We start from the raw sequence: 24,126 nt of genomic DNA, 5'->3' as shown, positions 1-24,126 counted from the left end.
CTAGTCAATGGAAAATTAATCAGTTCTGATATGTGATTAATAGCTGAAGTCATTTAACCCTTTAAGACCTACCATAGAACCAAGTCCACCAGAGCTTATATTATATTTTTACATGCTGTGGAGCCATTTTTGGGAGCATTTCAAGTTGCTATACATCAATACAACCATTATAGCCCAAACTTTAATAATATGTATGCATTAAGTGCATAGTAATTACATAAATTGCAAAAAAGTGCAATAAACTACAAAAAAATTGAAAATGTTTTTGCTTTTTTAACATATATTTCTAGTTAGAGAAATTTAAGAGGCTTATCCCTCAAAACTGTAAATACAAAAAAGTTGCGAAAACTAGTTTCCCACCACAGGAAATTTATTTTCAGTGTCTTCATAGTTTTATTTTTTTAAATACACCAATTTTTATACACTGCAGGAAAAACGAAAATAAATCTTATAGTGCAAATTTCCAAAAAAAACAGCATGTGCATCAAAATAAACTATTTCCAGCAGTGCAATATGAGTCCTAAGCACCTCAGAAACGACACATAAAGTCATAAAGTCAAACATAACCTTTAAAAACACCAGTATATGCTTGTATAGGCCCTGAAGGTAAAAAACTACATTTTCGCAAAAATGACGTCACTTCCGGTTTCGGGCAGGTCATGGCGGACATGTGATGGTTCGCGCTGACGTCTATTCCAACGTAGGAAGTGTTAAGATCAGCTGATCGGATCGGCAAAGCGTGTTTCTGGAATATTATGTTTTTGTTGCTGCAAGCACTTTTTATGCAGTTTTTGCAAAGCTATATGTGGAAGGAAACCGTGACCGAGAACAAGCTGACGGTTTCATATGCAAAAAAAATGATTGCGCTAGCTTACGTGGTTGCAGAGCTACCGGGATTTAAACATAGTTACGCAAAATGGAGCTTGCCCGCTCCGACCGGTTTTAAAGGGTTAAAGGCCGGGGCTGAACTTGTGACTATCACCTGCCTAACTGGCAACATTAATTAGCAAAAAAATTGGATACATGTTAGTCATTTTTAAAACAAGTCACAGTTAGTTCAAACTTCTCAAGGAGCTGTTTGAAAGAAAGGCGTGTTTGATCATTAATTCTCACTGTAAAAGAAGAACCCAAAAGCTTCGAGTACAACGGACTTGACCTGACGAAATACTGAATTTCTGGATTCTTGAGTCAGTCTTTCAAAAGTAGCACAACATTCTTGAAAGCTCAATCAGCCCTTTTGCTCCCAGTAACTTACACAGTGTTTAAACTTGAGCATATTGCATTTATCAAGATCTAATGTGTCGATCTAGAAGTCCCTTTTTTTAATATCATTTGGATTCGGTTTCAAGTAGTAGCGCCTTTTTAGAGTAACCATTTTGACACGAAACAGTATGTAAACACAGGTGTTACCTGTCACTTGTACCTCATTAATGGTATCACCTGTGTTTACCTCCCATTCTGTGTCAACATGGCCGCAATGGAAAAAAAATCTATCGAGCCGAGGGCATATATGACAGATTAACTGTTATCGGTGCAAATATGTTAGACTACTTCCTAGTCTTACCTCCTGAGATTGATAGGGACTGCCAGCTCTCTCTAGAGTCAACAGAACATCCAGATCTCCTTGCTCAGAAGGCTGCAGGCTGACTAACTGAACCTCGCTCCTCCTAACTCCGGCAATGTTTCTCAACGCTCGCTGGAAGTTGCGCCAGTAGTCCCCAATAAACTCCTCGGGCGCGATATTCGCAAAGCGCACATCGATGGAGTTATCCAAGGCCTGACGAGCTGCTTGTCTGACATGCACGGTGACGTCAGCCGGCGTGGTGAAGCGTCCGTCAGTCACCGTCACGTTAAGAGGGTAGTGCCCCACATCGAGAGGACCCAGGGCAATAATTTTGCCGTCAGAGGGCGACACAGAAAACAAGCCGCTGCTCTCATCCGAGGAGGATGAAGGAGCGAGGCTGTAGGTGAGAGTGTCGTAGATGTCTTGGTCGGTGGCGTGAATCTTGCCCAGGACTCCTCCGGGGTATTCATCGCCGGCGGTCGACACAAAAATGTCGAGAGGAAGAACGGCGGGAGGGTAGACGCTTTCTTCAATTATACGCACGCTGATGAAGGTGGTGGACAAGAGCTGTGGCTTGCCACTGTCTGACACCTGAGTATGAGAAAGAAAAAAACAGAGAGAGCATCCGAGTTTAATCTTTATTCCAACAGCAGAGGGCAATCAAGCTCTTGTGCTGCTCACATCCCTAATCTCACTGCATCTCCATACTGTAGGTGTAACCCATTTTAAAGCCATCAACATCATACATTTTAGCATTCACACTTTCACAGAGATGGTCATCAGCTCTGTGAGAGAAAAACAACGATGACTCACATCTGAGTGTGCATCTTGTGTGTAACAAGACATCACACATTTCATGTCCTTTCTGCCCACACATTTCTTCTCTGTTCCTTCCTCTGACGTGACACGTGATCGAGCTAAATCAAAAAAAATCTATTCTCCTGTGAGATGCACTCTGATGCTGCTGCCTTATGCACCTTACACCACCCTATAAAAGCTGAATTTAGAATACATTTAAAAGCTTTAAAGGAAGGAGATGCAGGGTGGAACACTGAGTAGTTGGCAAAATGTGGGAGCGTGACAGTAAAGGTACAGAGAGGAAAAAGAGAGAAGACAGATAGATCAGATTGTTGTGGCTCGATGGTTAAATCGATACAACCTCTCAACTCCGGTTTCTCCTTGGACTCCTCGACTCACCTGTGCTTGCAGTAGGTAGTTTTCTTTATGTTTTCTATTCAGCACCCCCATGGCCACTAGAGCTCCCTGCTGATTGATGTGGAAAACGTCGCCGTCGTTCCCAGCGACGATGGCAAACGTGAAAGGTGGCCCGTTGTGAGAAGCGTCCCGATCGGTTACAGTGAGCTGAAGAACACTCGTGCCTGTTGGACGGTTCTCCTGTGGGAAGCAGCAGAGGTGTGTTTAACACTGTGCTGAGAAGACGTGGTTATGGCGAAGCTGTGATGTTTAACTTCAAACGTGTTAGATATTTGCTCAGAAAACGCAACTGTGCTGCAACACTGAAGCTGACTCGGCGTCCATAAATCCTTCTGACCGCCTTCACAAAGTCAAAACTTGTATCTGAAAAATGCTTTTGGTTTACAGCCAAACAGTTCCCACCAACCTCAGCTCCAAAGCCACCAGCTAACTTTCGCAGCTGTGGCGATAAACATTTTAAACATTACACTATACATGCTAGCGTTTAGCTCCAAGTACTGCTGGGCTTAACTAAAGATTTGAGGCTGTAGACGCTTAGCTCTATTTTTATTTATCTGGCAATCGTCCCGGTCTAAGAGCCTGTCCACAAACTTGCGGGTAGGCTTCTCATGAGTAACAATAAAAAGGAAGATGACAGTTTTATAGGCAGAATTCTTGTTTTCTGTCCTTGAATGAGCTTCAAATCTGTCTTTCTGTTGACTCTTTCAAGCCCTGAGTGAAAACTAGACTTTTTCTTCTTGAGGGAAAAAAATAGGCAAAAAACTACGGATCTTTTTATTGTTCGTACAGTATCTGCACACTAGGTTTTTTTTTCTTGTTCTGTTTTTGTGGGATTTTGTACCATACTTTGATCAAGGCTCCGGTGTAAGTAAAATAAAGATCCTATCCTGAAGTGCTTGATCTGTTTGGAATATATATTTTGCCTCTTCATGATATCTCCCAAATTTATCTTTTTTAGGCTTCTAAATAGAGAGAAAAACTAGAAATGAGTCTTCTTTTCCCCTGTCTTTTGAATCTTCTCCTTTTTAATCTCAAAAACTGAATTACAGGCACCTCCCTCAGTTCAGTCAGTCGTGCTTTATTAGCTTAGTATCTTCCATATTCCCACTGTCCATCACTCCTCCCTTTCTTCCATCCCCATCTGCCAGTTTATACTTAAAATGCAGCCTGTGTCTTTCAATTCCCTCACCCTCCTCTTTATCCCCCTCCTCACCTCTGTTCTTGCTCCATCCTCCAACTTGCTTCTTGACATTCTAGTCGTGCAGTCTTCTATTATTACTCCCTGTTAATCCCTCTCTCTGTGTCCACTGCACCCCTCTTCCCCTCCCACCACGCCTCCTCCTCTTTTTCTTCCTTTCCAACTCTAATCAGTTATCCGCATTGACCCCTTTCCCCCTCTCACCTGGATGATGAGGCTGTAGTTGGCCTGGGAGAAAAGGGGAGGGTTATCGTTGATGTCGGAGATGTCAATGTTGATCATGGCGCTGCTGGAAAGAGGGGGTGCCCCGTTGTCTGAGGCTACCACTGTTAGAGTATACCCCGATGTCTGAGAGAAAGAAAGAGAGGGAGAATTACCATAGACAGACGAAGCTGCTTTTGCATGCAATAAAGCAGAAATCGGTAAACAAGCTTCCTTATTAGACCTGACATGACTTTTGATTGGATTCTGCATAGACTGCAATTAGTTCCTAGGTGGATTAAACTGTGTATGAACAGTCAGCATTGTATCTGCGGTTTCTCTTACTCTCTCTCTGTCCAGCTGGCGAGCAACTTTAAGCTCCCCTCTGACCGGATCAATGGTGAATGGGCTGCCTTGGTTACCGGCCACAATGGAGTACCGCACGTGGTTGTATGAAGGTCCGTCAAAATCCTCAGCCATCACCTTTGAATCAATCAAACATGAACACCACAATCGATCAATCAACAGCCCTTGAAAAGAGGCTGCTTGTACATGTTATTCTAACATGACCTCTGAAAACCTTGTTTCTCAATCAGCTTTAAACAATTACCCGCTGCATTAAAAAAACATGATAATTATATTTGCATTTCTTTCTGTGCTCAAACACTACAGTGTCTTGAAGTGGTTGAAAGTGGCAGAAAGAGGTGAAATAAAACTCATTTTCAAAGAATGATCAGCAATAATCAGATGAGAATAATCAGATAAAACTCTAATGCATGTACTACAGGGTCAAATGTCAATCAGCGGTGTCCTCTGCACTCAATTGCAGTTGTTTCAATCGCTGGCCTGGGAGTTCAGAAAGGCCAAGTCTACATGTAGAAAAAAGGTGTCCAATGATCAGGTTTTATCAATATTTGAATAAAATCTAAAGATTAGATACTCCTAATGAACAATTAACCGGTGTGCTAACCTGTTTAGTAAACATTATATTCGTTTATTTATTGTTAAAGAGTTTACATTGTTTACATTTAAAATAAGGGGCTTTCAAGCAAATCACTGAAATGATTCGATTAGTTGCTGTGATTTTCATTCATGTTTTAGCATATTTAATGGGAGAGTGCTGTGTAATCTAAAAAACAGAAGCTAGCTGTAGTCTCCACTGATGTAACACTAGGGCATACAAACTTACACATCTTCCATTCACACCACTGCTACACTCGCACACACAAAAAGATCAACACATGCTTAAGTCTTAAAACCGACCAAGCGTCACATCTCCGGGGAAATCAGCAGACAGTAAAGATTTACAAGAATGAGACAATGGCAGGCATTAAAATTCTCTGATGGATAATTTATATTCAGGTACATTACACACAGATAAATGGCCACAAGCAGAGATCTTTTATGAGGGGAGAAAGAATGGGTGAGCAGCAGAGGTAGACAGAAATCGATGGGAGTGAGAATTTAACTTGCAAAAGGCAGCAAATGGCTTATCTAGGATAAGGGCTTAATGAGTCAAATGCTTTTAATTAAACTCGCCGAGCATGTGTGTCAGATAGTGCACGAGAACAGGGATGCAGTGAGCATGAAGAGCATTGGTCCTAATTTAGCCGTTCCACCAGATGGTGATTTGCCACAGGTGCAGATATATGATAGTATTCAGTGAGTAATGGGCAGAGAAGAGAAAGGCTGCGAGGGAGAAAATGAGCAACAGAGTGAGAAGGTGAACAAGATGACAGATTTTGCTGGAGGAAAGTCCAGAGCGAGAGATGAAAAATGTCTCTCACCCTGTGTGTACCTTTACAGTTGTTTCCCCACAACGAGCACCTGCTGTATACCAAAGACAGTGCGTGCGCTCTTACCGCCATCACAGTCTTTCCCAGCTCGGCGTCCTCGCTGATGACGGCCGTATAGACGTCCTGGCTAAAGACGGGTCTGTTGTCGTTGACATCTGTCAGGTTGATGTTCACAGTAGCCATGTCGCTGAGCGGTGGCGAACCGCCATCTGTAGCCTCTATTGTAATGTAGTATTCATGAGAGGCCTCATAGTCCAGCGGCTCAATCACGAAGACGTCACCTGAGGCACAAAACCAGAAATGTATCTAGCTGTTAAAAAGACTCCGAAATGTATTTTTGTTTATCATCTAAATATTACAAAACACATATTTGTCTCGCAGCAACCACAGTGTTTTAATGTTTAATATTGCACATGTAGAGAGGATCTAGCAGGTAAGTTCTTTTTTTTGTTGCATGTTGTCATTTTTTAAAGTGGGTTTATACTTTCACATGCAAACATTTTCAGCTTAAATACACCTTAAGTCAAAACATCATCCATCACTGGCACTGAGTTGGCATTCAAAAACTAAATCCTGTTCAGCTACACTGAGTTAAAACATAACCAGGGATTTTCTTACTTTGGTGTTTCACTGTAATCATGAAACTAGCCAATCACAGCCCATTTGGAAACAAACCAAGGGTTTTTTTGTATATTAAATCCACAGCAAAATTATTTACAAAGGTTAGGAAGAAAATGCAAAATCTATTTAACTCTTCTGTCCTATGGTCAAAATGACCCATTTGGCAAATGGGCCATTGCAATCCCAGGACAATTAAAGCAGCGGTCCCCAACCTTTTTTGCACCACAGACCGGTTTATGTCCAACAACATTTTCACGGACCAGTCTTTAAGGTGTCGTGGATAAATACAACAAAATAAAACCAGTAAACAGAAGATTTATTCACAACACACAGGAAAGACCCAGGAAAACCAAGTTAATGCTAAAAACAATAAAAACCCCAAAAACCATAAATTTCACAGCCGAGCCTCAACTCTGGCAGCCCGGTACCAAACGACTCATGGACCAGCCCAGGGGTTTGGGACTGAATTAAAGGGTTAAATGCAACAACATCTGTCACGTTGCAACAAAGATGATTTCATTTTCAAGCCTACAACGCCGGTGCAGGAATTCAAAAAACAAATATAAAAAAAAACTACCACATACCAGTCTTTGGGTCCACGCTGAACATGCCATGCTCGTTCCCGCTGATGATGCTGTAAGTGATCTCGCCGTTGGCGTCGGCGTCTCGGCTGGCTGCGTGCACTCTGAGCGCCTGAGTACCCACGGCCACATCCTCAGACATAGTGGCTGTGTATTCACGGTGCTCAAACACCGGCGGATTGTCGTTGATGTCCAGGACGGAGATCACCACCTGGCAGAGCGAGGACAGACGCGGCGAGCCCTGGTCACTGGCACGGGCCTTCAGCTCATATACTGACTGCACTTCGCGGTCCAAGGGACGCTCCAGGGTTATTACACCAGTGGACTCGTCAACTGAGAAAAATCCATCAGCGGACTCAACCAGTGAGTAGAGGATGTTGCTATTCAGGCCTGGGGTGACAAAAAAGATGATGCTTTTTTTAAAAATTGCATTACAATGGCAATCACTCCTATTAGTCATCATACAACACTTCTCAGTTACAACTCCTTTGAGCTCATGCTGCTTTCACTTCCACACATCTGAGCTACGCACCATAAAACTGATGGTCACATAAAGAGAAACACTCTTAAATGGAGGACATAAACAAGCATATTGATTTCTACATAGACGTATTGATTGTTGAATAGTTAAATGTCACGTTCTTATGCCCTTCTAAAACATCCATCTTTCACACAGCCTCTGATAAACAGGAGCTCTGAATCTCTAATCCATGCAGTAGTCATAACTCATGTCCTCCCACAAGCAAGACGGTCCCAGAAACAAGACAGAGACGGATCACAATAATAATCGTAATGCTTTACTGCAGGTGGCCCCCATTTTGAATATGCTATTATATTCCCATTTATCAGGTAAGTGCCCCCATCCTCTGTAGATCTCATTACCATGCTGGAGCGAGTGCCAAGGGGAACCCTGCTTATATAATTTCTCATCACCTTCATCTGCTCTGATCATCTTTAGGACAATTGCTTTACAGTGGTTAAGTGAACTGTGTTAAATTATTATTGGCTATCTTGTTGTATCCGCCGATGTTTATGATCGTGGGTTTATGTGGGTCACACAGCAGAAATGTTTCATATGAAACCCGAAGTGGAACTTATTAATTAGTGGCCTCGTGAACAAGTAGCAACAAGCAGGGTGAAAAGAGAGGCAACACTTCAATGGTAAAAACTGAAACGTTCCTTGAATGGTCTCATGAGTCTGGCTCCCTAAGTGAGCCAACAAACATGCTTATAGCCCAGAGCAAAAAGCTGGTGTGGTCACTAAGCCTTCATAATAACTGTACGGTTGGAGTTTGCTCTTTATACTGCTAACCTGTTTTCAAATGGTTAGCACATGCAGGTTCACAGGTGTGCTAACAGGCAGCTGTGGCTGACTGCTGTGCAACAGGCCTCATTGTTGCTAACTCGAGTCAGAAAGCTGGAGCTCGCGATTGGGGTTTGAGCTGTTGGTGCTATTTCAAGCATTTGAAAGTAAATATCTATGTCAGGGTTCCTGGGTCGGTGACCCAGTATTTTCAGTTCACGTTCACTGTTTATCTTCTGCCTGTTCCACTTCCTGTTTTATTGTGTTAGCCTTGGTCCATGTGCATTATGTTCCGTCCTCTTCCCGTTTATCATTAGTTCATTATGTTCAGCTGTGTACTCACCAGGTTCTAATCTCTCATCACTCAGCCTGTGTATTTATGTCCCTCAGTTCAACCAGTCCAATGTCGTGTCATTGATGTTATTGTGATGTTGTCTCTCCGTCTGTATGTTCAGTTAGTCAGTCAGTGCTTCAGTCAGTCGTCCAGCCAGCCATTTTCTCCCTTTGTTCTGTTAATCCACTCCTTATAATAAATCGTCACCTACCTGCGAGTCCTGCGTTTGGGTTCCTTCTTCCTCGCCTCCACCCAACCGCTGACAATCTAACAAGTATTATGACCGCTCTGTTTTACAGAGAGACCAAGAAGTTTGTGCTTTCTGTGTTTTGTTTACTGAGGCCAGTTAAACAGATGTGCATGTTTATGTGTTGCACAGCAGCTTGGATATAGCTCACTGACCAAAGCCAAACCAAACCAAATGTATAATTTGTATATTAAATCACGGGTGAACTTTCTTATATTACATGCACTACCTTTCTATTTTTAGACTTTATTTTGCTTCTTGTGTTATCATTAATGCTGACTTTTACCCACATAAATCTGTTTTACGGCTCAGTCGTGGCAGAGCAAAATAGACTTCTGTGCAACTCGGAAAGAAATCCGTGTTTGCCTGGTGATTACACTGATTTTTTTCATGTTCAGCAACCAGTTGGAAGGAGGTCAGCTCCAGGTGACCACATTTGATCTTACAGGTAAGCAACCTGTCTCCAAACAAATGCAGTCACTCTCAGATAAGCTAGTGAAGGCTTGCAAATAATTTGTATCTAATTTAGAAACGCAAACATGTGCCAACATGTTACAATCAGTCTGAGTGACTCTGTGCTGATGACCACGACTTATTTTCTTTTACAACAAGGATTTCAGTTCTGTTTGTCATCTAGCTGTGTTCTGGCTATATTCCTATATAAAATCAAGGTTGCTGAGCAATCCTGCCATTTTGCAGCATCACAGCTGTCACATGCTGAACAGGTCCAGACATTCAGAACTAATATAGTCAGAAAGACAACCATTTAGTGTGATTTGCACTTAATTTTGTCTATTTGCTTCATTTTAATGTGCTTTTATTCATTTATGTGCCATGTTTTATTTATCTTTTTTAAAATCTTGTATTCATCTATTTGTATTCACATACAACGGGACTGTTAAATTCATCTGTCTTGACTAGAAAGCACTTTGGGTCAACTCTTGTTTTTAAATGTGCTTAATAAATACAAATCATCTGACTCAACTTGAGCTGTTTTGTGTGTTTGTGTGTTTCCTTAGCTTTGCCCTGGAATTTTCTTATTTTTCTAAATGATTTTAGTAACAAACTTGAAGAACGTGTCTGAATCTTACACAGCAACAAGGTGGGCAAAGCAGAATATAATTAAATGCCCCCACACTGAAACAACTGACGGGGCAATGCAGAGAGCAAAGAGAGAGACACACTCTGACCAAGGTAGAGTGATAAAAGGACAAAGCAAAATCAGAGAAGAAATTCCAAAGTTTATCACAGATCAAGGGCATCAGTCTGGGTCTTAATCTTTGTCTGCTTCATAATCATCCCACACTGATAAGTGCGGCCTCTCAGAGATTGTAACAGTGGGTCGAATAGTGGCTTGGCAATGTGGGTAAATATCAAACATCGCACAGCGATCACGAAGGCCATGGCACATAGCAGCAAATGCCAAGAATGAGTCCACTCAGTGAAAAATATAAAAAGATAAAGCAACTCTTTCCTCGTGGGAAGAGGGTTACATTAGGCTTTGCATTTTAAGCGTCGGCCACAAAGACAGTTGACTGAAGCTGGAGTGAATTGGGTCAGCTATGAAGCCTATTTTTTTTGTACACCCTGTGTGTCTGGTTGGGATTTGCCAGCTGTGCTTCAAGCTTGCAACTAAATCAAATATACTAGGCCGACACACAGAGAGGAAAGAAATGTGTGAAACACCCATATGCAGGAGAAATACTGATCAAATGCCTCTCTGTGCTCATGCAGTGTATGTCTAAATAATTATTGCTCCCGGCTAAACTGCAGGGAGCACTGTTCTTTCCTCCACCCTTCCTTCAAGTACCCTTAGCCCAGATGTACCAAATGCAAAGTTAATTTTTTGCCATCAAAGCCTCCAGGGAAAAATGTCTTAATGGCAGCTTTTTTCCCCCTCTCTTTTCTTTCATTTAACATTTCTCCTTGAGGGAGTCAGTTTTAGCATCCTTTTCATTCTGTCAAGCTGTCACTCCGGCCCCCCACCAAAAAAAGGGGAGGGAAACAAAAAGAGACTGTGTCGATTGTCAGCTAACAGGCTGAAATGGTTTTTCAAGCTAGAGTGTTCTGCTTCATTAAACCCAAGGTGCAATCTGGAACGGAAGGTCCACTAGTTTCCTGAGAAAGAAAAAAAGACTTAAACTGCACACTTCAAGCTCTCCGGCCTACCCGAGTGTGAGCCTCTTAGTGATTGGCAATGTTTGCTGAAAGGAGGAGACGCCTGAGATAAATATGTGGCCCCGTGGCTTTGCACCAGGCGAATGGAAAATTGCAATCATCTCTTTTGAGAATTCGACTTGAAGAGAGAAGAATTTCATTAGAGTGTAATAGAGCTTTTAATTTGAGGGGTTGATCATTCATGAAAATTCACATTTGTTATCCCTCCCTCTTGCCATTTAGTGCGATGCTGTTCCACAATGGTGAGATAATAACCTGTTCATAGCAAGTCAGCACTGCTTATTCCAACCCATTAAAGGGTATTTCAGAAGCACAGTCCCGTATCACATGTGCATATGCTTTTTTATTTTGATCGTGAGCAATGCAATATGTTGCCATTAATTGCATTTTAAGCACATTTTACCAGCTTCCTGAGATTATTGCATTTTTGGAAGCTTAAATGTTTGCCTAAAACACATTTTATTACTGAGTTCTGGTCCAATAGGCTGGTTTAATCAGAGAGATTTGTTATGAAGGTTTTTTTTAAAGCATTCTCAATATAATGTATTCTTCCCTTAATTCTGTATGAGAAAGAATAGAAGGATCTGAAGTCTTGCATGAACGTGTGTGAGGCAAGGAGTGTGAAAAGACTGATACTCAGCAACTCGGAGTTTAAAGGCTGCTTCTCTTTTCTTTTCTTTTTTTTTCAATTATTTTTTTAAATCTCTCCAAGTGTGAAGCGACAGGAAGTGATGACCCGCGTCTTCTTCATAGATCAGTAGAAATGAAAATGGTGAATTTTTTTGGCTTGGGACTTTTTTCATATCAAACAGCCTTTTCAGGGGTTTTAGTTTTAAAATATCAACCAATACAGGATGCTAAAATTAGCTTCATGAGTTGCTGGGTTTTTATACGTCATCCTTTGGTCCAGCAAAGTGGTGTAATGACAAACTAATCACGGTCTAAACTTAAGGACCTGCTGTTTCAGTGTTAAATCTGTCAAATTATGGCTTTCATGTGTGCAATAAAGTTCGGCACTTACAGCAGCAGTGTCTGATAGTTGCTGTGTTCAAATGAAATTTGTCTATGGGTAATTATCGCTTTATTGCTGCACATCTCTATCAATAAAGACTTGCATCAATTTTACAGTTGCGCAAGATCGTTCTTATGATTTTCCACCTCACTGTAAATAACAGCTGCCCTCTACCTAGAATGTGCCAGAGAATAAAACTCACCAGTATCCAAATCGTTCGCTGACAGCTTTGCCACAAAAGTGCCCGTCTCTGTGTTTTCAAAGACGGTGATGCTGTAGGGGTCAGTTGAGAACTGCGGTGGGTTGTCATTGACGTCTTCCACAATAATATGAATGTCAGATTCACAGTATCGCCCTCCTCCGTCCACCACACGCACTTTAAACCTGTACTCGTCTTTCTCTTCTCGGTCCAGGGGCTGCGAGGTCTTCAGCTCCCCTGAAGGTAAGACAGGAAGGTTTTGAGAAGAAATGCAAAAGTGCAGACACGGGCTCTTGGGGAAGAGTCGGTGTCAGAACAACATAAAAGTCAAATGTGTACAAGAAAAAAAGAGAAAAAAATCAATCAAAATGCTAAGTTTATGTATGAGTGGACAAACCTGAGGCATTTTAAAGAAATGTAACCCTCTTGTCTACTGTTTACTAACCAAGTGAAAACCATCCGAACAACTGAAGGCTTTCAAGCGCGTAGAGAGGAGAATAAATAAGTAATTGAAGCAAGAGAGGACGAAGAGGATAGCGAAGGGAGCGGGATGATGAAGGAAAACATCAGAGTTGGCAGCTAAAAGCAGCCTGGAAGTGTCTTGGGATACCAAGCAGCCAACATTACCACAACTGCTCTGGAAAACTCCAGAGCCTCTTGGCGGGTCTCATCAGCAATAATCCTACTTGTCTGCACTGAAAAAAAAAAAAAAAAATCACACTCCCGCTGCATAACAGTAGCCCTGCTGCTGGAAAACTCGAAATTGAGGGCTGCCAAAAGACAGCGGGATGACATTGTTGCCTTATTGTCTGCTCTGGTGTCAGCCTCCGCATATTAAGGCAGAATACTCAAGGATTCTGTGAAACAGCAGATGTGCTGTATAGCTGTTCAAACCAAGTGGTTTTGTTTGCATACTTCTTTGGTTAACCTGCACTGTGGTTTTTCTTTTTTCCTCTTTTGTGGTTTCTTTTTTCAACACAGCAGTCAGAGTGAATCTCTGATTTAGAGGGTCTCCCAGAAGAAATTATTTGCAGGAAAGAAGTATAGTGGCCATAAATTCAATCTTAAGTATTGCAACTGTGTACTTTAGTGCCACTGTGGGTCTATCAGTTGCCCTGCAGGGAAATGTTCTTGGCTCTTGAATAAGTAAATAACAACAGGGCACAAGAAAACCATCTTGCTTCTTCCAATGCTGACAATACAGTAATTTGCATCCACTGAAACTCGCACACGCAGACACACAAACAATAACTTTTTTCCCCGACAACTCTCATGTAAAACATAAAACTGCTGTCACGCTGAGCTGTCTTTCAGATCGTGTTGTTCCAAGCAGAGGGCTAAGCGTGTTTCATGAGTGGCTTTAGCATGAGTGTCCTGCATACTGTTCCCATAATAATCATAAATGCATTCAACACAGCTGGAAAGCAATCTAACTCAATGACTGCGGACACAGATGGACTCATAAAGAAAGAAGAGACAAATTACTCACATAAAATATAAACAGAGCACATGCTTTTCCACCGAGTTTAGAACACCGCACGATCAACGCTCTCTTTTTTTCCACAGAGCAGTAGTTAAGCAAATGTCTTTTACCCCACAGATACACACCTGTGACAAAGTCAATGATGAACAATTCCGATCCAACTCCCTGGAGCTCATAAGAGATTTGGGCGTTTGAGCGGATGTCAGCGTCTGTGGCAGAAACCTGCAAAATAAGCCTGCCTGCAGGGGAGTCCTCTGGGACGCTTTCACTGTACACAGACTGGAAGGCAGGTACAGGAGGAGGAAAACGGAAGAGGGGAAGAAATCAAAGTGAAAACCAAGAAAACTCACAAGACAGCAAACTGAAATTAAGAGCAGAACCAGAGCAAAGAGGACTTTACCTTTTCGCATACTGGGCTGTTGTCATTGGCATCCAGCACCTTGACCTCTACAACAGCTTTGGCAGTGAAGATGCCATCACTGGCAGTAATGTTAAGGAGGTAATTGTCCTTTTCTTCACGGTCCAGGGGCTTCCTGACAGAGACCTTCCATTCATTCTGAATATGTTCAATGGCAAATTGGCCTAGTGGGTCTCCTCCTATTTGGGGTTAAAGACAAATATTCCACTTTAGCATGAACAGCAACCAAGAAGCAGAAAGCAACCTAACTTGTTAAAAAGAAACATGGCTACGTGATTTATCCTCAGTTAATTATTCCTGCAATCATAATCGGAATATTCTCTGCTCTTTCACAGAATAATTTCCAATTTTTACACCAAATATTATTATTGGTAGGCAAGCAATCTGCAAACTAAGGAGAGGAAAATATACATTGGCTAATTATCATGCTGGTTTCTGATTCCTCTTGACTTCACATACATATTCACAGTTTCTAATTAGCACCACAGGAAGTACTTTTGCCCAGTCTATTTCAAAGCACTATTCAGATAATTATACATTTCTGTAGTATAATGACCTAAATATTTGTTTAGAGCTTGAGCAGATTAGCAATAACTCCTAACAGATAACGGGACTGTGTAATGTCTCAAAGATGAGATATTATCATGATATTAAGTGGCGTGAATCCATAATCCCCCCCTAAGCTCTGTTTATGAAAAACTGCTACACAAAAGAGTAGAGAGTAAACTCCTGGCTTACTAATTATCAGTTTCACAAAATAATAAATGCCCACCTGTGATGAAGAAGTCGACTTGTTTATTAATGTCTTCAGAATCATCATCTGTGGTGCTGAGGATAGCGATCACTCCACTCGGAGGAGGGTCGTCTTCGCTGACTGTGCCTTTGTAGATCTCCGCAGTGAAGCGGGGTGGGTTGTCATTCACATCACCAACTGTTACCTCCACTGTGGTTCCAGTAATTAGTTGGACTTTCTCCCCTTGGTCCGTTGCTAAGATGGAAATTTTGTATTTGTCAGTCTTTTCACGGTCAAGCTCTTTTAAGGTGGTCACCCATCCAGTCTCACTATTGACTGCAAACAGCTCAGGGATCTCGGGCGAGTTCTGTTTGGGGTCAAGGCTGTAAATGATCCGGCCATTGGTTCCAGAGTCTTGGTCGATGGCTTTGACCTGGATAACCTGGGTCCCACTTGGAAGGTTTTCCACAACGACAGCCTCATAAGGGTTTGCCTCAAAGACTGGTGTGTTATCATTCACATCCTTCACCTGGATGTTTACATTTACAGATGTAACTATCTCATAATTTTCATAGTTGGTTTGGGCAACCAGAGTGAGCTGGTACCATTTGGTTGTCTCATGATCGAGGTTCTTCTGAAGCTTCAGCGCTCCACTATCTCGATCTACAACAAACATTTCACCTTCATTGCTCTCAGGATTGTTGCCCTTTACTAGGCTGTAAAGAACTGGTTGCTCACTCACAGCCTGAATCACATCTATCTCTGTGCCAATAGGAAGGTCTTCAGATATTGTGTAACGATAATGTGGTTCGGCAAATTTGGGAATTGGCGTCTCTGGTGCAACAATCTTGATGTAAACCTGTACAACAGAATATTTGGGTGGGTTTCCGGTATCCTTTGCCCTCACAAAAAACGCATACATATCATTTTCAAGGCCAATGAGGCTTTCTTTGGTTACAATGATCCCAGAGGTTGGGTGGATTTCAAAGTTTTCCTCAACATTTTCAGCATCTGCCTCAATTGAATATTCGATGTCAGCATTGCTTCCTTCATCCGTGTCTGAAGCAGCAACTTTAACCACAGAGGTTCCTCTTGGGACGTCTGATGCAATGGTGGCTTTGTACTCACCTGCCCTGAATTGTGGGGCATTATCATTGGCATCAGTAAGAATTACATTGACAACACTGAAGCCTACTTTTGCACCACCATCTCTAGCCATGAGAGAAATAGGAATAACCTTCTCTTCTGTATTTTCACGATCGAGGCTCTCCAAAGTGAAAATCTCTCCATTTTCATTAATAGAAAACTTGTCCTTTGCAAAGTCATTGATAATCTGATATGTTATTTGCCCATAAATGCCTTCATCGTCATCGGTTGCCTTTGCCTCTGCTACCAAGGTACCAACAGGGGAATTCTCAACAAGCTCTGCCAAATAGTCCACCTGAGAAAAGGTGGGGCTGTGGAAGTTGGCACCAATAACTTTTACGGTGACTAGGGCTGAGCTTCTGAATACACCATCCGACACCGATACATTAAGATTGTAAAGAGGTTGCATATGTGGCCTGCGGTGGTTGGAAATGGTGATGTCACCGGTGTGTTTGTTAATGGCAAAGTTCTGATCTTCATTTCCAGATATTATCGAAAACTCCAACTTATTTGTGTCTGAGCTGTCAGGATCAGATGCTTGGACTTGACTGACAAAGTGCCCACGTGGCGCCAGTTCGCTGATGGTAGTTCTGTAAGTATGCTCGGTAAAAACTGGAGCGTTGTCGTTCAGATCAGTAACATCTATTGTCACGATGATGTCACTAGAAAGTGCTGGAACTCCTCCATCAACCACACGCACTCTCAGCTTGTGTTGCTGGATCTCTTCATGATCGAGAACTTGAGCTGTAGAAATGATTCCTGTGTTGCGGTCAATGGTAAAATAATCAGAACTCTTCCCCCGTTCCTCAACCAACTGAAAAAATACTTCTTGGTTATTACCAGTATCGGAATCTTTGGCATCAACTTGCAAAACAGATGTGCCGATAACAGAGGCTTCCGAAATATTGGCATAGTAGGTCTTTGACAGGAACACAGGAGCGTTGTCATTGACATCTTCCAGAATGATATCAACAAAGACCTCGGAGTGTGCTCCAGTTAGAGAGTCTGTGGCTCTTACATTTAATTTATAGGCAGGATGCATCTCAAAGTCCAAAGGCTGAATCACATGAATGACGCCTGTGTTGAAATCAATTGAGAACTGTTTGAAAGGATCTCCCTCAGAGATGGTGTACACAATACGAGGGCCTTCAGAATCGTTGGCCTGTACGTGAAGCACAGGGGAGCGCAACTGAATGTTCTCAGGGACTTCAATGCTGTAAAACGGTTTCTCAAACACAGGCATTGCTTTGTTCACAACTCTTACTGGCACTTCTATTTCTGCTGACAGAGCTGGTTGTCCACTGTCCTTTGCCATAACAACAATAACAAAGTTTGTGTTAAGGGCTTCTTTCTCAAATTTCTTTTTAAGTGAGATTTCACCAGATGGGCTAATTTGAAAGTGATCATGCTGCTCCTTCAGCTGATACTGGATGTTTGCATTCGGGCCGAAGTCTTTATCCACTCCCGTCACCTGCCGAATGACCTGGCCTTCCTCTGCATCCATCTGAACCAGGGCGTGATAGGGAAGGTTCATGAACATAGGTGTGTTGTCATTTTCGTCCTCCACAGTCACAGTTACTAAAACATGAGCCTTATCTTCAGATTTGTCTTCTCTTGTGACCTCAACAACTACATCAAATGTGTCCTGTACTTCACGATCAAATGGGATTCCGGTGGTTGAAACGACTCCAGATGTGCGGCTGATTTCAAATCTGCTGTCAGGGTTTAATATTTTATAGAACAAAGGCTCATTCACCTGATTCCCAACAGCAGCAATGACCGCTAGAGTCTTCTTCTCAGAGGAATTTTCTCGGATGTAGGCTTTGTAAGATTCCCGGGTGAACTTCAGCTTGCTCTCCTTGTTTTCCTGTACACTGATCTTCACTACAGCAACACTGGCAAATCTACCATCAGAAACCCTGACCTTTAACTCATATCTGCTCCGAAGCTGTGTGACATTCTGAATGGAGATTATTCCAGTGATGGGATCCATTTTAAATTTATCACCAATATTTCCCTCAGAGATGGAGAAGAGAAGTTTGGAGTTAGGCCCAGAGTCTGCATCTGTAGCACTGACTTGAATGACTTCTACCCCTTTGTATGTTGGCACTACAACAGTTGCCTCATACTGCTCTTGGCTTAAAACTGGTGCGCAATCATTAACATCAATTACTTCAATGGTCACATTGGCTGTGGTCTCTGCAAACAGCCGTGGCATTCCTAGATCATGGACCTGGACTGTGAAGCGGAAAACACTCCTCTGTTCGTAATCCAAAGGTGATGTAATTCGGATGGCTCCAGTGCTCGAGTCAATGGCGAAATAGTTATGTGCAAATGGTTCAACAATTTGATAGATGAGCATAGCATTCTGGTCAGAATCGGCATCAGTGGCGTGAATGACAAAAGGTGTGTTTTCACGGGTCAGTACAACACTATTGATGAGGGCCGACTCGCTGATTACACCCTGAAATTCCCTCTGGTCAAAGACTGGAGCGTTGTCGTTTTCATCCTTTAGATGAATCGTAAGTGTTGTGTTGCTGGCAAGTCCAGCCATGTTGGTGCCCTGTATGATAAGCTTGTATTCAGCGATGGTTTCATAATCTAAAGATTTTTGTGTTACAACCACTCCCGAGTTTGGATTTATATCAAACGCATTGTTGATGTTGCCCCCTTTTATTTGATAGAAAACAGACGACTGGCTGACGGCTGTGACCGAGGTCACGAAACTTCCAGGAAGGGCTGATTCGCTCACTTCTGCAGAAAACGCCTCTCCGGTAAATCTGGGGACTGCATTGTCAGAAACCGTTACCAGAACGTGTACGGTGGTTGTATTTGACAGCGGAGGTACTCCGTTATCTGATGCCTTAACAGTGAGTTCAAATGTTGTCTTGCTGTTGCGATCAAGCTCTTTGGCTACTGTAATTGTCCCGAGGACAGGGTCAATAGCAAATGAGTTGGCAACATTTCCTGTGAGAGAAAAGACAAAAGAAGAATAGATTTTTCTGTATGTTGTACTGGAAAGATGTGTTTAATGAGCACTGGATTGTACTAGCAGTTTATCAATCTAAGTCATAAAACTGGCTGAAAACAGAAGGAGCAACAATGCATCATATTCCCATCTCAGCTACTTCAAATATGCACATATACAAACGCAAAGTCTAACTGAAGCATGTCTCTTGTTTTCACATAACAGATTATTGTAGGAGAGATTCTCAGTGGGATGTGCCCATCTCCCACATATTTGAAGATCCCCTAAACAAAATATTCAATATTCTCAGAGTATTTCATTCATATCCAGAGGGCAGCTGTACTGATGACTCATACATTTTTATGAGATGATTTCATTTGCAATGTTTTGCAATGAAAGATTTTTGCTATGAGGGGAAAAAAATGGGGGTTAAAAAGAGTAGCATTGTAACTTAGCGTGCATTCACCTGATTCAATGTGGTAGACAACCTCTGCATTAGAGCCCTTGTCTTTGTCAAGAGCTGTAACCTGGAGCACCGCCGTGCCTACGGCAGCAGATTCAAACACTCGACCGGAGTATGGTGTGCCTATGAACCAGGGTGCATTGTCATTGGTGTCGTCCACATTGACAATAACGCGCACAAGGTTCCTCTTAACAGGAATGTCCTGATCTCGAACCTATAAAGGTCATTTTTTTATGAAAGAGGACACACAGGGGGAGGAGAAAGAGCAGCGATTAGTGTTCAACCTTACACTAATTTCTTGAATGTTTAACTTTAAAACAGTGAAATCAATTTGAACATGAACTCTGTTAAACAATATGCTAGAACTTCTCGGAATTCAACAAAGTTCAGTCTGTTTCTACCAATTCATACCATGACAGTCAGGATGTGACGATGCATGGTCTCATGATCCAGTCGCTCAGTGGTATACAGGGTGCCGGTTCCTGGGTCTAGTCGGAACTTCCTCAGGCTGAACGGATCAGTGCTGCTCAGGAGAGTAAAGGTCAGTTTGTTCTTCTCGTCCCTGTCCACAGCACTGATCTGCAGGACCTCACTCCCCGCTGGTTTGTCTTCAGGGACATTCACGACATAAACATTCTCAGAAAACTCCGGCCGGTGGTTGTTGGTGTCAATGACACGGATAAGCACCTACAGGAGAAAAATAAATTGCATGCAAAGTTACATTTATACACTTGACTTAATTCATATCACAAAGGATACATGCAAAAATATTTTAGTGGCTGTTATGTAAGGCTTTTTAGGTTTTGTCAAAAAGTGCTGTGAGCCATTACTCAATAAAAAGCACCAAGAGGATATTTCTAAAGCAACCAAATGACAAGGGTCAGGGATAAGTTTACATATTCAAAATTATATTTCAATAACCAACTGATCAGTGGTGAAACGATTGTGTGCTTGTAAATGTATTTGATTGTCTAGAACCAAATAATGATTTCCAAACAATAAAGCTTCTGGTAAATGATTAGATATCACAGCTCTGGTGCATGCTTCAACACTGCTCAGTACTATGGTCCAAAGATATGCAAGTAACACTTTTATCTTTATTTTAACCATTTCTCTCACTTTGGTCTGCACACATTCACACATATACACTATATTATTTTCAAATCACTTTCCTGATCTCTGCAAAAATAAGCAGTAGTGTGTTGACACAGACTCGATCGATCCATGCGATGGCAAAAGCAATAATTTATCTGAATGGCCACTTGATACTGCTAACAGTCAATCAATGCTGAATAACCGCAATGAATCTAAATGAATTCTGAGCTACACACATGAGCAGTTCATGAAAGAGAGAGTGCATGTGTGAGAAATCAAATGATCGGGGAGTGCTGAAGTAAGTCCAGTGATCCCACTATGCTTCCGTATTAGAAAGTCTGAAACAAATATAACTTTGAGGATATGCTGAGTGTTACTTTTGTGCTAATATTGCTACCCCTCCTAATATTTTCAAAGGCTATGCTTTATGAAACTAATTTTTGCACATGCACGCTTCTTTCTTTGGATAATGTGCAAAGTGTAGTTTACTGTGCTTTTCCCCCAACACACGCACAAACAACAAAGAATCTAACATCCCAAACTGTAAAATTCCACTGGGAGCGTGTTTTATCAACACCAGCCACTCGTCTACTGGACTTCCGACAGAGGATTATGGAGAGCTGCTGGAATGCGATCTCTGTTTCCCAGACCAGCGAGGGACTTCTACCGTTGCCAAACATGGTGAACAAAGGGATCAGCCCAGATTAGACACCTGCATACCAGACACCAGGGGGTGATGTCCCGTAAGGAAAGCAGTCGATGCTGACCTGTTTGGTGCAGGAAGACTGAAGGGGGCTTAAATCACAAAAGCTCTGACCAGGTAACGGCTCACAACTGACTGGGGTTTGTCAGATCTCTGGTCAAAACAACTGCCCGCTGTTGTCTGTTGTCATAATACTGTTTGCTAAGCACTGTGAGCCTATATCAGAGACAAATATAGACTCAACCTGACAGGACTGATAACATTTACAATCTGCTCTGTGCTGTGATGCTGGCAATGCTGCTGAGGCTCACAGATGTCATCTTGCAGGGGGAGCATTGGGCTGCTTGCTGTTTGTTAGTGCAGTAATCTTGCCACAAGTCATGTGTCATAGGCAATCCATATCACACTGTTAATAAAAACGAAGGTAAAAAATAAATAAAAATCATTTTTAATGCGACATCAAATCTAAAAAAAAAACGTATCAATCTAGGCCTGTGGTGCATGTTGCATGCTCAGCAACATGACAAACTATCTCACTGTAAACATGTGTTCTCATGTAAACACAGACATCATATAGAATAAGATTGCAGATGCCTTCTAATCCACCTTTTACATACTCTGACGCAAACGCTTGCACGTACTCACGCACTCCTAAGTTGCACACTTCCACACGTACATGCACACAAAGAGGCTGCCCAATGTGTCTCAATCTGGCCAGCGTCAGATAACACGCCTTGTGAAGAGTGAGTAAGGTGGCGAGAACTGATAGCGCCGTCGAGAAGGAGAAAGGATGGAATCTGGTCAGTGGTATCTGCATCTATACACAGTGTACAAATCTATACCATTTAAAATGCCCACAAAAAGCTATTCACACCCACCTCACACCCCTATATGCGCACAAACTTCCCTCTCCTTCTCCCTTTGCAAGAAAGCGCCACAGCACTTCAAAGGGACTTTGCCCCCAAACATCACAAACGTAGCACGATACAGCCTGACCGCAGCAGAAACGCTGGTGTACAAGGGAACTCTGTAGTCTTTGTATATGGCTTCCCCTGGGAAAGCTGAGAAGGAACACGATTGGGACTGAGACACAGGCGTGATAGATGGAGATACTAAAGAGGAAAAAGTGCTGTGACAGTAAGATTAGGGCTGGGCCATATTATACCGTTCACGGTAATACCGGTATAATGTTAGGCAACGATAGGAAAATGAAATATCGCGATAGAATGGGAGTAAAACGCGCATGCGCGGTGCCTTTGTTTTCATACGCACATGGCCGATTGTTGAGTGAAACAGATGAACCAGAATTGGTTTGTAAAAATGGTGCAACTTCCGTGATGTGGAACTGGTTTGGTGTTTGTCCGTCAGATACACAACAAAGCACATTTTTTTGCAGAACATGCAAGCGGCCGTTGTTATTGTCATATTTGTCGGACTAAGATGCTCTTAAATCTGGGAGTAATCTGGGTCCTAAACTCCGTATGCTTCCGGTCAAACAACACTGCAGCATCACTTAGAGTTAAAAACTGTCTAAATTCTTTCATCTTTAATAAAACGATCAGCATTGCTGCTTTACCAGGTGTAACTATAAAGTTTAACTTCCAGGCATCCATGAAAACAAAAGTTATTACATTTAACGGAGTTAGAAGTTAGCAGGAAGCTAGCGGAAGTTAGCTCGCTAGTTTCGCTAGTTACCTAAGCATGATATTGCATGTTCTGACTGAGAGATTTCTGAAAAAAATCAAACGTACAGCTCTGCTATCACTTCCAACATAAATGAAGACAGGAAACTAAACAGCAGTGACGTTTGTAGGGTTACTGAAGTTGGGCTAGCTGGTATATAATGATGTGCTACGTGATCGCTAGCGACACAGCTATGTTAGCATAACATAAACAGTGAAGCTGGAGGACGAACGCTAACACTTTTCCACTTATAAAAGTTAACGTGAAGGTTCTTCATGGTTAGAGACAAATGCAATCGCATGGCAGGATGCTGTAAACGGACCAAACTTCAGTCAGGAGAACAACTGAGATAATCCATCCACAATACGAGGTTAGTCATTAATATACTGCAACAACATGGGAATAGAGCAGCTGCCAGAGAATTCAACATTAATGAATCAATGGTACAGAAGTGGAGGAAGCAAGAAGAATGAGTTTAATAAAGTTTGATTTATCTGACTGCTTTGTTTCGCTTAATGTGCCTTATAATCCCGTGCACCTTATGGTCCGAAAAATACGTACTGCACACTGCAGTTTAATGTTGCAAAGCACCTCTTTTTAACTTCAGTGGATATTATACATGGTTATGCTCAGGATATGTCAGCCCATTTCTACTGGAAATGCCTTTTGGTTAAACTTTCAGCAAGGAATTTGCATTTGCACTGTTACATTTTTATAAAGCTTTTAATGTACATAAAAACCAGCTTCTTGTTTAAGTGAAAATAAATGGAAGGTTGTCTTTTTGCGCTAGTAATGTTGTGGAGTTGTATTTTGTCTCGCATCAATTATATCGTCGGTTATATCGTTATCGCAAATTTTCAAATATATATCGTGATAAATATTTTTGGCCATATCGCCCTGCTCTAAGTAAGATGATGGTAAAGAAGATAAGTGACAGTGAAAATCTAAAGGCGGCTAAGGGAAATGGTCAAATTTAGAAACCAGG

General features: G+C 42.0%; 1 protein-coding gene across 12 annotated transcripts in view; it reads right to left on the bottom strand.

Annotated features, from left to right (window-relative positions):
• The window catches only part of fat1a (FAT atypical cadherin 1a), a 95,832-nt gene that overhangs the window by 9,201 nt on the left and 62,505 nt on the right, over positions 1–24,126 (bottom strand). For all 12 annotated transcript variants that reach the window (XR_013909723.1, XR_013909721.1, XR_013909722.1 and 9 more), the window contains 12 exons: positions 20,072–20,347; positions 19,664–19,874; positions 15,123–19,196; positions 14,333–14,529; positions 14,058–14,211; positions 12,453–12,686; positions 7,180–7,566; positions 6,041–6,255; positions 4,524–4,661; positions 4,182–4,325; positions 2,762–2,959; positions 1,565–2,155 (listed from right to left, as the gene is read on the bottom strand). Coding sequence is in view for 7 of the 12 variants with exons in the window: in XM_026171459.2 (XP_026027244.2) it covers positions 1,565–2,155; positions 2,762–2,959; positions 4,182–4,325; positions 4,524–4,661; positions 6,041–6,255; positions 7,180–7,566; positions 12,453–12,686; positions 14,058–14,211; positions 14,333–14,529; positions 15,123–19,196; positions 19,664–19,874; positions 20,072–20,347 (6,819 nt within the window). In the remaining 5 variants the exon portion in view is untranslated. The remainder of the gene's footprint in view (positions 1–1,564; positions 2,156–2,761; positions 2,960–4,181; positions 4,326–4,523; positions 4,662–6,040; positions 6,256–7,179; positions 7,567–12,452; positions 12,687–14,057; positions 14,212–14,332; positions 14,530–15,122; positions 19,197–19,663; positions 19,875–20,071; positions 20,348–24,126) is intronic.

Source organism: Astatotilapia calliptera, chromosome 6 (assembly GCF_964374335.1).
Source record: "Astatotilapia calliptera chromosome 6, fAstCal68.1, whole genome shotgun sequence".
Taxonomy (NCBI): domain Eukaryota; kingdom Metazoa; phylum Chordata; class Actinopteri; order Cichliformes; family Cichlidae; genus Astatotilapia; species Astatotilapia calliptera.
The sequence above is the reverse complement of the archived record's forward strand: the minus strand, read 5'-3'. Positions and strand labels throughout refer to the sequence as shown.